Source organism: Teleopsis dalmanni, chromosome X (genome assembly GCF_002237135.1).
Source record: "Teleopsis dalmanni isolate 2A chromosome X, ASM223713v2, whole genome shotgun sequence".
In the NCBI taxonomy this organism is placed as follows: domain Eukaryota; kingdom Metazoa; phylum Arthropoda; class Insecta; order Diptera; family Diopsidae; genus Teleopsis; species Teleopsis dalmanni.
Genome location: NC_051848.1, coordinates 76,244,343 through 76,258,091, shown reverse-complemented (window position 1 = coordinate 76,258,091; position 13,749 = coordinate 76,244,343). Strand labels below are relative to the sequence as shown.

Here is a 13,749-nt window from a genome sequence, read left to right as displayed (position 1 = left end):
TACTTTTTTTTTCGTTTGGTACTCATGTTCAAAATATGGTACATTTTTGACGACCCAACTTTATTGTGGATATATCCAATTAATTTTTTTTATAAATGCAACTTTGCATTATTTTATATTTTGTTCATTTATAACACTATGAAAAACACAGAACGAAAAAACAAAATGGTCCAAAAAAATTTTGGACCTTTTTTTACAGAATGGTACCTTTTCAAACCAATTTTGGTACAGAAAAAAATTTTCAAGTGGCAACCGTGCATTTTACATAAAAAACATATGACGTATGTTTCAAATTTTGGGCATTTCCCTTGTGGGAAACTTATTTTTAAAGGTTGCATTCGACATTTTTCGCCTTAAGAGCAGAATGAGCTGATAATGAGCTCATTTATATGAAAGAAAAACGAAATAGCATAAAATGAGAAATAGCAAAAATGAGACAGTGTGAAATATGCTATAATTAAATTTTACATTAATGTTGACGTATACCATATTTCCATTGGTCTCACTTAAGCAGTTTTACTCATTACAATAGCTAATGAGAGTAATTTACCACACAAAGTGCTTTCATATAAATGAGATCATTATAAATAAATCAACGGATTTAAGGCGACAAATGTCGAATGCAGCCCTTAAAAATAACTTTTCTCTTGTAGGAAAGTAGGAACAAAATTTAAAATTATTTCATTAACACAAGTAGCTTTAGCTGCAGTGGAAACATGCTATGTGGGAAAGGATTCTAACATGTTAATACATGTTGCAAGCAGCAGGCAATGCATCAGCATTTTAAAGTTCATTATAAAAATTCAAAAATTATAGATTGATATCCACCATTTGACTTAGCGTAACATTTACTGGTGCATACTGTGCCTGAGGCCACTGCAATCGTAGGAACTGCTGCTCTAGTGAACGCACTTCCTCCGATCCTTTGGAAGATGTAAGTCTACTAACAGGTCGTTTAAAGTGTTTAATCACAACAACCTTCCCTGCGATCGCCTACCTGACAGCCTAGAGCTAGCATATTGGTCTTCCTCTTTGCTTTGCTCTTTTTTTTCGTGCAATTATCTTCGCATCCTCTGCCAAATCAGGGAGATTATTGTCCGACGTTTTTGTTGTACCAGATTTAGATTCCTTTATGACGGCCAAAACAGTCATGATAACGGTTGACACTTTGGGGCGTCCTCATCATTACTACAGTACTGACAGTCTTACTCTGCTATTGCTTCAGACCCTTGTTTTGGCTTTTAAATAAATCATCTTCTATAACTCATAATGCAGGAACAAATTGCGTACGGTTTAACTGGAACATCTAAAAGCATCGTCATTTACATTAAAGAAGAAGTGTCCGCGATATTCTCAAACATAATCCTTGAATTTTACAATTAAAGGTTGTTAAACATTATACCTATTAAACATTTCAATCCACATTTGATTACCATAATGAAATCCAAAAAATTGATTGTTTATATAAATAATTTCTGGCATTCCTTTCTAAATTGTTTTAGTTTGGACAGAATGATCATTAAAATTCAATTCCTGAAACCTGAAATCTAGCGCTTTATAATATTGTAAATGCATCTTTAAAAGTCTGAGCTTTGGATGGCTGGTTAATACTATTTATAGATAATATTTTGAGAAGTTGACAACATACTCCCATTGGGTTCGATATGTCACAAAAATGTTTATATACGTTTTGAAATAAAAATAATTGGGTGTTTGAGCAACTTACGACTAGCAAACACTATAGCAAAGACCCCACAAATCACATCATATCTAGTATTTGTTTTGTTGAATTCAAACGATCGAACTTTTAACATCAACAATAAAAAGACAATTAGAAAACTGCAATGTTATACTCATGCCTCTTTAAATTTAAAATAAATAATAGAAGCTTAAAATTCTAGAAGTCTAGACCTGTATATGACAAAAATCGTACAGAAATTCAATTTTACTGTCGAGTACATATAAATATTACCTCCTATCTCTCTACATTGCAGACTTATAGCATCGCTTAGGTTAATATGGGCGGGCTATTGGCCCATTGTGTTGCCGTAAAAGGGAAAGTTACTCTGAGGTTGAAACCACTTTGCACCTTTTGCAAAACTTAAAATGGTATAGTAAAATATAGTTGGTCACGATCCTCAAAAAAAGGACTTTGATTGTCATCTTCACAACTGCGGGAGATTTCATTGACAGGAAGATTCAATCTTTTAGCATGGTGTCCTAATCTGCAATAACCTGTTAGTAACTCTACCTAAACTGCTAGGTCTTCTTCGGGGATTGCCACCTTGACGTAGTGAGGAGGCTCAGTAGTTACGAAGAATCTTCGAGTGATGCCGGCGGTACCTTGCTACTGATAGGGCCTCCCTTGCTGGTAAGGTTGAATGAGGAGTAATGAAGTTAAGCGCAGTCGACAACGTAGCGTTGGTACTCATAGTGAACGGCTGCAAAAGGCGTCTGTTGTCCAGGTTAGGTGCGGTCTATTTAAAAGTAACTTGTCACTACGTGTAAAGCTTACAGGACTGACATTGCACTTGTAACCTATCGTCAGGGCTTTGCTCCCTTTTACTTTTTTCTGTATATAAAACATGAGTCAAAACACGATGGTATTACATTCTCCAAGTGGCGAATCCACCTGCTTCGGCAGCACGCACAACGGATTTGGAGGTGCGAAACATAAGTAGGTGACGTTTAAACAGAATCAATTTGTTAGGTACAACTGTAACTACTATGGATCCCTGCGGAGAGGGGACAAGAATACTCCCACGGTTAGAATTGCCTGTCGTAGAGGCGACTAAAATCCCCCAGTGCCACTCTGGCACTTATGTAAGAAGTGCAAATGGTAGTGAGTTGAGTCAGCAAATAGCGACATTTGGCCAGAGATGATCCGATCTGGTACTACGGGGGTCAGTGGCATAATTAGTTAAAACAACTATAACAAATGTAGGACATCGAAATAGTCATAGTATAAAGACCTTAGAATAAAGATTTTAGAATAATTGTTTATACGATTTTTTTATAACATATAAGTTAATAATTAATTTAAAAAAAACAATTAGCTTGCGTGTGCACAAGCTTCGATAATCACGTTGAGAGTTACTAAGGTCAAACGGGACTTTTCCAGACAAACAAGTTGATGTCCCATTTGGTAGCAATCAGACGAACGAATAATATCGCATGATTATGCTGTCAATGAAACTAAGCGCAGGGCCGGATTTAAGACGCGGGTGTTAACTTTTATATTTTCTCAATAACGAATTAGTTCAATTACTTTATATATATATTTATATCCTATAAATAATTAAGATATTACCAAAAAAAAACTTTGCTTTACAATAGAAGTCTACAAGTCACTATCTTATAAGTAAACCGCATAACAATTTTTTGGAGAAATGAAGGAAGAACAGTCCGTATTACTTACTTATATAGCCACAACAACCTGTTATCGGATATCGGTGTGACGCTTGGGAATGCGCTGTACTTTCAAATTTCTGCACCTGTACTTCTAAATAACCCCGATATATTTCAGCAATAAATATATGCAGAAATGTATTAAAGTTAAGGATTAAATAATATGTCAATTAGTATTTTTTTGCACTGAGTATATGTGAATAAAATATTTACCTATAGCCAAAGCTATTTGATCTAAAATATATAACATAATCTTTTAATATGTCTATAATTTCTCTATGAATATTACGTATTTTGTACGAAAAATGACACTTTTTGCTGCAAATTTGTCAAGTAATCGTAAAGCATATACATATATCAAATTTATTATCATGGATTGTTAGTTTTATTAAATTGAATTTTCTGCTTACATTTTACTTTAAATATGTTTATATAGCATATAAACTGTAGAAAGGTCCATTAACTAACCATTCACTTAAACGTAATCATCTTTTTCAACTCTTATCGCAAAACATTTATAGAAATCTGTATAATATATCAAAATGTTGTACAAAATTAATCCGTCATATGTGCACGTCCAACGACTTTAGGCATCTTTTTGTTCGTAGAGTCTTCAATTTCTCTTTCCTTATAGTAATGTGGCGCAACTTCCAATAACCATTTGCTTTCAATTTCCGTAACTTGGCGCATGAATTCTTTTGAAGTAAATACTAATTCATGATAAAGCACCCAACGTGGTAGCTCATCGAATAATGCGGAGTTCGGATGTATCATTACAGTTTGATTATGTTTGATTGTTTTGTAGTTACCGCCTTTAGATAATTTGGCAACGTGATAGAAGTATCCAGCGGTGATTGCTTTCCGAATGTTGGTGCTTTCTGTAAGACTTGATACCATATCGATTTCAACACGCAACATTAAACCAATCAGTTGTTCACGGACATCTCTCGCTCTTTTCATAGAACGATATTGTATAAAATTTTCGTAACACCACTGCGTACTGTATTCAGTATCAACCCATTGATTGTAAACCTGTAGCAAGCTCAAATGATCACCGTGAATATGATTAAAGTTCTTACGTGCTGTATCAGCATGTATAATTTTGTCTTTTGGTCTATAGAAAACTGCACTGTTAACTGAGAGCATTGCTGCAATAGTGACCATTTCTTCGGAGCATTTATACCTGCAAATAAATATCAAACGTTAGCATTCGTTAAGTAAAAAAAAGTAAATTTATTTAAACTATTCAAATTAACTTACTTCTCGCTAGCCAGTAGCATTTTGCCCATCATAGGATCAACTGGAAATTCTGCCATTCGACGTCCCAACTTTGTTAGTTCACCATGGTGATTTAACGCACCCAATGCATAAAGCTGTTCTAGAGCAATAACGAGCGTTTCGTGTGGTGGTGGATCTAAAAAGTCGAAATGTAGCAGATCATTAATACCAAGAGCCTTGAGCATAAGCACTGCATTTCCCAAATTAATACGCTGTATTTCTGGAATGGTACTATCCTCCAATTCATGTTTGTACGCCCATGCAGTATATAAGCGAAAACATTTGCCAGGTGCTGTACGACCCGCACGACCTGCCCGCTGACTTGCAGAAGCCTTTGAAATTGGTACTACCATTAAAGACTCCATTCCTGTGCGTGAATTAAAATTATTTTGTTTGGCGAAACCAGGATCAATAACGTATATTATGTTATCTATGGTTAACGAGGTTTCCGCAATATTTGTGGCCAATATTACTTTACGAGCGTTTGGTGGGGTAGGCTCGAATATTTTTGCTTGTAAATCACTAGGCAAATTGGCATAAACAGGAATAATTATGAGTTCAAGAATTTTGGAGCCCAAACGTTTAGTCCGTTCCAAGAGAACTTCTTGACATGTCTCAATTTCGTCCTGTCCAGTAAGAAATACAAGAATATCACCAAGTGGCTGTGTTGCATGAATTTGAAGTACAGATACACAGCAGGCATCAATATAATCAGCCTCTGGAGCTTTTGTGTAAAAAATATCTACCTAAAATATAAATCATAATGGAAAAGTACACAAAATGGATACTATAATTAATATTTACTGGATATCTTCTTCCTGGTATTCGAAAAATTGGCGCGTCATCAAAAAACTTTGAAAATTTCTCTGCATCTAAAGTCGCACTGGAGATAAGAAGTTTGAGTTCTGGCCGAAAACGCGCAATATCCTTTACAAGTCCAAAAAGTATGTCAGTATGCAATGTACGTTCATGAGCCTCATCGATAATCATTACACTGTAAGAAGCAAGATCTGGTTCTGAAAGAAATTCTCTGTGCAATGTGCCATCAGTCATGTACTTAAGTATAGTGCGCTCTAGTAAAATAAACACATAGTTAGTATTTTTTAATTTATATATTAAAACAAAATTAATATTTACCCGACGTGCAATCTTCAAAACGTATTGCATAGCCTACCTCATTGCCTAACTTAACGCCCATTTCTTCAGCGACTCGAGCCGCAACAGACATAGCAGCTACACGTCTCGGTTGCGTACAACCAATCATCTTTTTATTTTTTGTGAAACCCGCTTCAACCAAATATTGAGGTATTTGTGTAGTTTTACCAGAGCCAGTTTCACCTTCAATGATGAGCACCTAGTTGGTTACATTAAATTATTTACCAAATCAATTATCTAAAAATGTTGTCTGGTTTACCTGATGCTCCGTTATCGCTGCTATAAGGTCGTCTTTAAACGGATAGACGGGTAAAGATTTTTTTGTTTCTTCGATAGTTAGACGTTTTTTCTGGCTTTCTGTTAGTTCTGGGTCTGTACTCGTTTTTTCCTTGGTCCCACTCATTGTTATTGCTTGTATAAAATCAATTTGATCTTCCAGCAATAGTTCATATTCCTCCTGTGCTTTTGCATCTTTAGAACCGAATTTAAACCTTGCCGAAGCTAACTGTTCTGCTTCCCATTTCTTTTGTTCAGCGTTAAGTTGTTTTTCTGTTTCATCGACTTCAACATATTCCACTATCATTTAGGAAAATTTAATTATTATTTAAATTGAAAAAACTAGTTTTATAAATTCTCACTCTGTTCACCCTTCTTCAAATTATCTGGCATACGATAACGCTGTATGCGTTCCAGTTCACGTGCTTTCTCATGGTCCTTAGCTATCGACAATAGCTTCTTTTTGTATTTGCGGTCCTCAATTTCATTCTTTGTTAGACTGAAACATTAGGATTATTTATTATAACGATGAATTTATTTAATTAGACATATGTACATACGTAGTTTCTTCAAACAGATATTCATCGTCTATTATATCAGCTTCCAATTCGGCCACCTTATCGTCTTTACGTTTCTCCAAATAGACGCGACGGGACTGTTTCCGCAGCTGCGGCAAAATTTTATCTCGATCTTCATTATCCAATTTAAGACGAATTGCAGCCTCTTCGATAGCTCTACGACTCCCAGTAGATTCTACTATTTTACGCGTTCGATTGTCATCGCGCTGTTTAAGGCGTTCAGCGAACTCATCACGTTCTTTTATATCTCTTATACGAGATTCTTCCTCGCTATCCACTTCCTCCGAACTGGAACTTGACTCTGCTGGACGCCGGTGCTGTCTTGACATTGTTTACAGTTTCACTAAATTACTAAAAACTAATTTAAACATACACAACTACAATAAACAACAAAGTGATTGTCAAAATATAAATTGAAAACACCATATGCTGGCAAATTTATCGATAAGAAAATTGTTACGATTGAAGTGTCAAATATGGGTAACCATACACGTTTGATTTTAAGTAAATCAGTTATATTTGAAATTAACATTCAAACTCGAAGCATATACAAATATATATATATAATATATATATATATAATTCTATAAGTATATCCATCTCATTTAAATTATAAAAATAGTTTAAAATAGTCAAATAATACAACGAATTTAATATCGCAGAGAATATATTATAAAAAAAATTTCTAGAAAATTATTCTAAGTTAGAACTATGAAATACCTACAAATAAGCATAATGCGTTGTAACAGCAATATAATCACAAGTACTCAAATTATCAATTCGACTGCACACTTTTTAAACAAAGCGTACTGTAGTAGGATAACTAAACCAGTTTATATCGTTTCTGTACAATTTCTGTCATTTTTACAAAACGTTTGGAATTGTTTGAATAAGACTATATATCATCCTTCAAACTATACTACGACAGCAACAAACTGACCGGATGTCATAAGGCTGTAACCAATTGCATTACCATAATCCAGCTAACAGCCGCAAACTGCTTCATTTACTAAATAAAAACTATATATTAAAAAATCATAAACTTTTATAACGTACAAGTATTAATAATTAAAATTTTTGTAAAAACTATATTTTTTATATTATTATAATTTATATAATTAATTATAATTTTTGTTATTAATATTACTACAAATATTATATACAATATAATATGAACATATTCAAAAATTAATTAATTTATTTACATAAAATAAAAAATATTTTTAATATTATTATCTAGATAATATATAAACAAAAGTATGTTCAGTGAATGCCAATACTGACATTTTAAGGATTTTCTTTAAATGCCAAATGCAACTTTGCAGAAAAATCGTATAACGCGTTTAACCTGGCATTGCTGTATTTCATTAAATTAATGAACCGTAATGAACCAAAATAGGTAATTAATAAGTTAATAATTTTTTAAAATTTTAATCAACAAAATGCCAATGGCAGCCGCTGAACACAGCATTAAGCTTTTTTGTGTGTGAACAGGCTTCAAAACAAGCATATTTCGAAAAAATATGTTAAAACTTCAAATTCGAAATAAAATTCATATAAATTATTTTAGTATAATATATATATATTATTTTTGAATATATTATGTAGTTATTTGAAACTAAACCTTATGTATAACACTCATAAATTAAATTATAATTACTTTAACTTATATAATACAAAGTTAATGGTCTCTCTAGTTAAAATATCACAGTCAATGTGCAATTGCATATGCAGCTGTACATTAACTTTGCATTAATATTTATAAAGATTAAAATAAAGACTAAGAAAATTATATATAAATATTATGAAATTTGCTTATTGATATAACATAGGTTTATATAATAGATAGCGAACAAATGAATATGATAAATAAATCTGAACATGACTAAATAATGTCAAAAATCTTAATACTATATTAGCCATTACTATTATTCGTATTAGATTTGCGTCTACTGTTAGTACGAATTATCTTTATTTAGGAGAGGTCTGCAAAGATTTAATTTATATGAAAAAAATATCATATATATAAATATAAATAAACGTGTATGTGTACGTAGAAATAGTTAAATCCCTTTAACATTATGTTTTCACTGTGCCACTGCTAAACGTCAATATTGACTTCATAAAAATTGCAGCCAGTGATTGTTATCGATAAATTTCTCAGCTTTACTTTTTTGAAATCTTTTTAGGTTGACTCACGTTGCATTGAAGTTTTTGTTTAACTGTCCTTTTCGTTATAACTTAAAGATTGTACTTATTTGGTTTTGCAGTTTCTGAAAATGCCTGCAAGTGATTTAACAGCACTTTCAATAAGTAAGTTATGTATTTTACTTAGTATCATCTATAGAAACAGCATCAACCACGTTGCAATCAAAATAAGAAATTGTGTATTTTTATTGTTTTTTTTTTTCATTTTAAAGATGAATTGTTTACCTCTGAGAAACATGGTAGCGATGATACTGGGGACGGCACTGAACACAATCCTTTCAAAACCATACTGCAAGCAATGCGTCATGCTGGTAAGGAACCCTTTCCTACCATATATGTAGATAGCAAAGATCCGAATGCAGCGCAACGTTTCGAGCCAGCAGCCAAGTCTCAATTGAAAAAAGTACAGAAAATATTTGTACGTGAAGGTTACAAAAGTGCGGATAAGGAAAAGCGTGAAACTGAAGATGCTGAAAAACGGTTGCAGAATCTTGAGGAAGCACGCAAAATTAAAATTGTAGAAGACGCCAGCTTGGCTAAGGCAACCAAAATTCGTATTTATGAAGGCAAAGACAATCGCAATGTGCGCGTTAAAATAAGTGGTTGGGTGCACAGACTACGCCGACAAGGAAAAGGATTAATTTTTATAACATTGCGCGACGGCACGGGTTTCCTGCAGTGCGTACTTACTGACCGCCTTTGCCAAACGTATGACGCACTTACTTTAACTACGGAGAGTTCTGTTATTCTCTATGGTGTTTTAACAAAAGTACCAGAAGGAAAATCTGTAAAGTTTGCATAAGTTCAATATGACAATATTGTATGACAATATTTTATAAAATTTTACATTTTATTGTTGCAGGCGCCAGGTGACCACGAGTTGAATGTGGATTATTGGGAATTAATTGGTTTAGCACCTGCTGGTGGCGCTGAGAGTATTCTAAATGAAGAAGCTCACCCTGATGTGCAACTTGACAATCGGCACATTATGATACGCGGAGAGAATACCTCAAAGATACTTAAAATGCGTTCCGTTATTATGCAAGCATTCCGCTCGCATTACTTTGATAGAGACTACAATGAAGTAACCCCACCCACATTAGTGCAAACACAAGTAGAGGGCGGTGCAACATTATTTAAATTACAATATTTTAGGTAAGTGCATTTGATAAATTACTTGTCAGCCTAATTCTGAGTTCATTATTCTGCAGTGAGGAGGCATATCTTACTCAAAGTTCCCAACTGTACTTAGAAACGTGCTTACCAGCATTGGGTGACGTATTTTGCATTGCACAAAGCTATCGTGCGGAACAAAGTAGAACACGACGTCATCTCGCTGAATACACCCATGTAGAAGCAGAATGCCCATTTATTAGTTTTGATGACTTACTGGATCGTCTAGAAGATTTAGTATGCGATGTGGTGGATCGCGTACTTAAATCTCCTTGGGGTTATTTAGTACATGAATTGAATCCAGATTTTAAACCACCCAAGAAGCCGTTCCGTCGAATGAACTATGCAGATGCTATTAAATGGCTTAAAGAAAATAATGTTACTAAAGATGATGGCACTTTCTATGAATTCGGAGAGGTATTTATTATTATATTTTATTTTATATTATTATTATATTTTATTTTATATTATTATTATATTTTATTTTATATTATTATTACATTTTATTTTATATTATTATTATATTTTATTTTATATTATTATTATATTTTATTTTATATTATTATTATTATATTTTATTTTAATATATTTTTATATATTATTTTACATTATTATTTATTTTATACCGTATTATATTTTGTTTTAATTTATTATTATATTTTATTTTAATTTATTGTTATATTTTATTTTATATTATAATTATATTTTATTTTCATTTATTATTGTATTTTATTTTAATTTATTATTATATTTTATTTTAATTTGTTATCCTATTTTATTTTAATTTATTATTATATTATGTTTTATTTAAATTTATTATTATATTATGTTTTATTTAAATTTATTATTATATTTTTTTTTTAATTTATTATTATATTTTATTTTATATTATTATATTTTATTTTATATTATTATATTTTATTTTATATTATTATATTTTATTTTATATTATTATATTTAATTTTAATATATTTTATTTTATTTTATTATTTTACATTATTATTTATTTTATACATTATTATACCATATTTTGTTTTAATTTATTATTATATTTTATTTTAATTTATTGTTATATTTTATCTTATATTATAATTATATTTTATTTTATATTATAAAATTTTATTTTATATTATTAAATTTTATTTTATATTATTATTTTTTATATTATATTATTATTATATTTTATTTTAATTTATTATTATTGTATTTTATTTTAATTTATTGTTATATTTAATTTCAATTTGTTATGATATTTTATTTTAATTTATTATTATATTATGTTTTATTTAAATTTATTATTATATTTTTTTTAATTTATTATTATATATTATTTTAATTTGTTATTATATTTTATTTTAATTTATTATTATATTTTATATTATATTATATATTATTATTACATTTTATATTATATTATATATTATTATTATTATATTTTATATTATATTATATATTATTATTATATTTTATTTTAATTTATTTCTATATTCATTGAATTTCCACTTAATTGATGAATTATTATTTATTAATAGGACATTCCAGAAGCGCCGGAACGCAAGATGACTGATGCCATTAATGAGCCCATAATGTTATGTCGTTTTCCAGTTAATATAAAATCGTTTTATATGTCTAAGTGTCCAGAGGATAAAAATCTTACAGAAAGTGTAGATGTCTTACTACCGAATGTGGGCGAAATAGTTGGTGGTTCTATGAGGATATACGACAACGATGAATTACTGAAAGGTTATGAACGTGAAAATATTGATCCGACTCCTTACTATTGGTATACGGATCAGCGTATCTACGGCACACAACCACATGGTGGTTATGGTTTGGGCTTAGAGCGCTTACTGTGTTGGTTACTGAACCGTTACCACATCAGAGAAGTTTGCTTATACCCACGTTTCCTTGATAGATGCAAGCCATAAAGTAATTAACTGACAAAGCAATTATTTATTATATCAAGGACTAGTTCAAGACTAAAATAATATATTAACTTTATTTGTATTTTATGTGAAATCGCTTTGACTTATTACAAAATTAAAATTTCGCCCAGCAACAATGTCTTTAAATTTAAGAAAATATTTGTTTTTATTTTTATTGTTAAAATATCTTTAATTTCTCACTCACGTTCTTGACACAATGTTAATATTTTGAAATTAGAATTGGAAAATGTTTATTTAGAAATTTTTTTGTAATATTAATTTATATGATTATCAGCCGTTTTATTTTTTTTTTGTTTGCTATTATTGGTTATGAATAAATGATTAGTAGATGGATAAATCTTGAAATAGTTGAATCTTGAAACAAAAGTAATTTTTTTTTGTTACCGTTAGAATAATGATCGAGAATTGCAATGAGAAAAATTGTGTTTTCCGACATTTATTTTGGCAATCTTGATGCAGAGTTAACATAATCAAAAGCTCTGTATTTATCATAGTAAATCTTTAAAGATAATGGGCTCCAAACAAATATGGATAATCCACGTTGTACAAAATGCAAACAACTGTAAATGAATTAAGCTAAATGAACCTCAATTCTTCACAACTAATTATGTGTGTCGAAAATCAAAACTAAAGGCGCAATATGGTAGAAATGTTCGCAGTAGAGAAAGCAACAAAGGCCACTGCTACCTTAGGCAAACTAATGGCTAACACGAGGGGACCCGTTGCGGAAAAACAGAAATTGCTGGTAGCAACAATAAATACCATCCTTCTATATGGTAGCAAAGTGTAGGCAGACACATTAAACATGGAAACACGCAGAAAAGGAATAAGAACGGTGCGTAGAAGGGTGGAAACAATATAACTCAAAAAGATGGATAGCTAAACTGATACCAAATATAATCACCTGGCTCAAACAGAAATAGGGAAACACAAATTACTATCTCACTTAGATGCTAACCGGCCATGGATACTTTTGTAAATACCTGCACCGCATGGAAAATGCGGACCTATCCGACCACATTTATGGCAATGGAGAATGTGACGACGCAGAGCCTACCTCTTCCTGGATGTGTCCTTGGCAGTAAAGGTTTATATTACCCTAGAGGTCATTAAAAAAAGTACCTATATCTTTCTTCAACTTGCCAATAACAGATGGAAAACATTCAACTCATGTGCAACTGCTAGGTTAACATGGTCCACCTGTATTAAAACTAAATCCTCGGAATTCATCAAAAGAGACCGCGTGAACACTGCAAGGCTTATTGCAGTTCTTTCTGGTCATTGGTATACAGGAACCTTCTGTATCCTTACTGTAGAAGTTGTGAAAACCCGCAAGAAAATGAACCGTAATTTTCTCTGTGAATGCTCGACCTTGGCGTTCAGAAGAAATAGGTTTTTAGGAAGATACTTCTTTGACAGTCTATCAGACTGTTCATCGGTGAAGACAAGAGATTTATGAAATTATTTAAATTTGGCGGGATGGATTTAGTTTCAACTCTTTCAGACTAGGGGTTCTTGTGAGGAATGTGGTAGCAAAACGGCGAAAAATCGCAAATTGAGGCACATGGAAGTTGTTCAATGGCCTGCTACTGCAACCAACCACTCAAGACTACGTAATAAACAGGATAACAAAGCAGTTTACGTTAAAATTATTCTTATCAAAATAAACATCTTCGTAGTCGGTGAGCAATTGAAAATCCTATCCCGAAAGATCAAAATTACGTCAT

General features: G+C 31.5%; 2 protein-coding genes across 2 annotated transcripts; one reads left to right on the top strand and one right to left on the bottom strand.

Moving 5' to 3' along the window:
- Positions 1-3,787: 3,787 nt before the first annotated feature.
- Positions 3,788-7,129, bottom strand: LOC119688082 (probable pre-mRNA-splicing factor ATP-dependent RNA helicase mog-4). Its single transcript, XM_038102718.1, has 7 exons — positions 6,678-7,129; positions 6,480-6,616; positions 6,101-6,417; positions 5,824-6,040; positions 5,491-5,759; positions 4,669-5,432; positions 3,788-4,591 (listed from the first exon to the last, which is right to left on the bottom strand). The coding sequence occupies exons 1-7, from the start codon at positions 7,022-7,024 to the stop codon at positions 3,964-3,966; spliced, it is 2,679 nt and encodes an 892-aa protein (XP_037958646.1). The 5' UTR covers positions 7,025-7,129; the 3' UTR covers positions 3,788-3,963.
- A 1,741-nt stretch (positions 7,130-8,870) lies between these two features.
- Positions 8,871-12,093, top strand: LOC119689017 (asparagine--tRNA ligase, cytoplasmic-like). Its single transcript, XM_038103749.1, has 5 exons — positions 8,871-9,008; positions 9,116-9,690; positions 9,766-10,058; positions 10,115-10,493; positions 11,609-12,093. Exons 1-5 carry the CDS (start codon positions 8,975-8,977, stop codon positions 12,002-12,004), a joined length of 1,677 nt encoding a protein of 558 aa, XP_037959677.1. The 5' UTR covers positions 8,871-8,974; the 3' UTR covers positions 12,005-12,093.
- Positions 12,094-13,749: the final 1,656 nt, after the last annotated feature.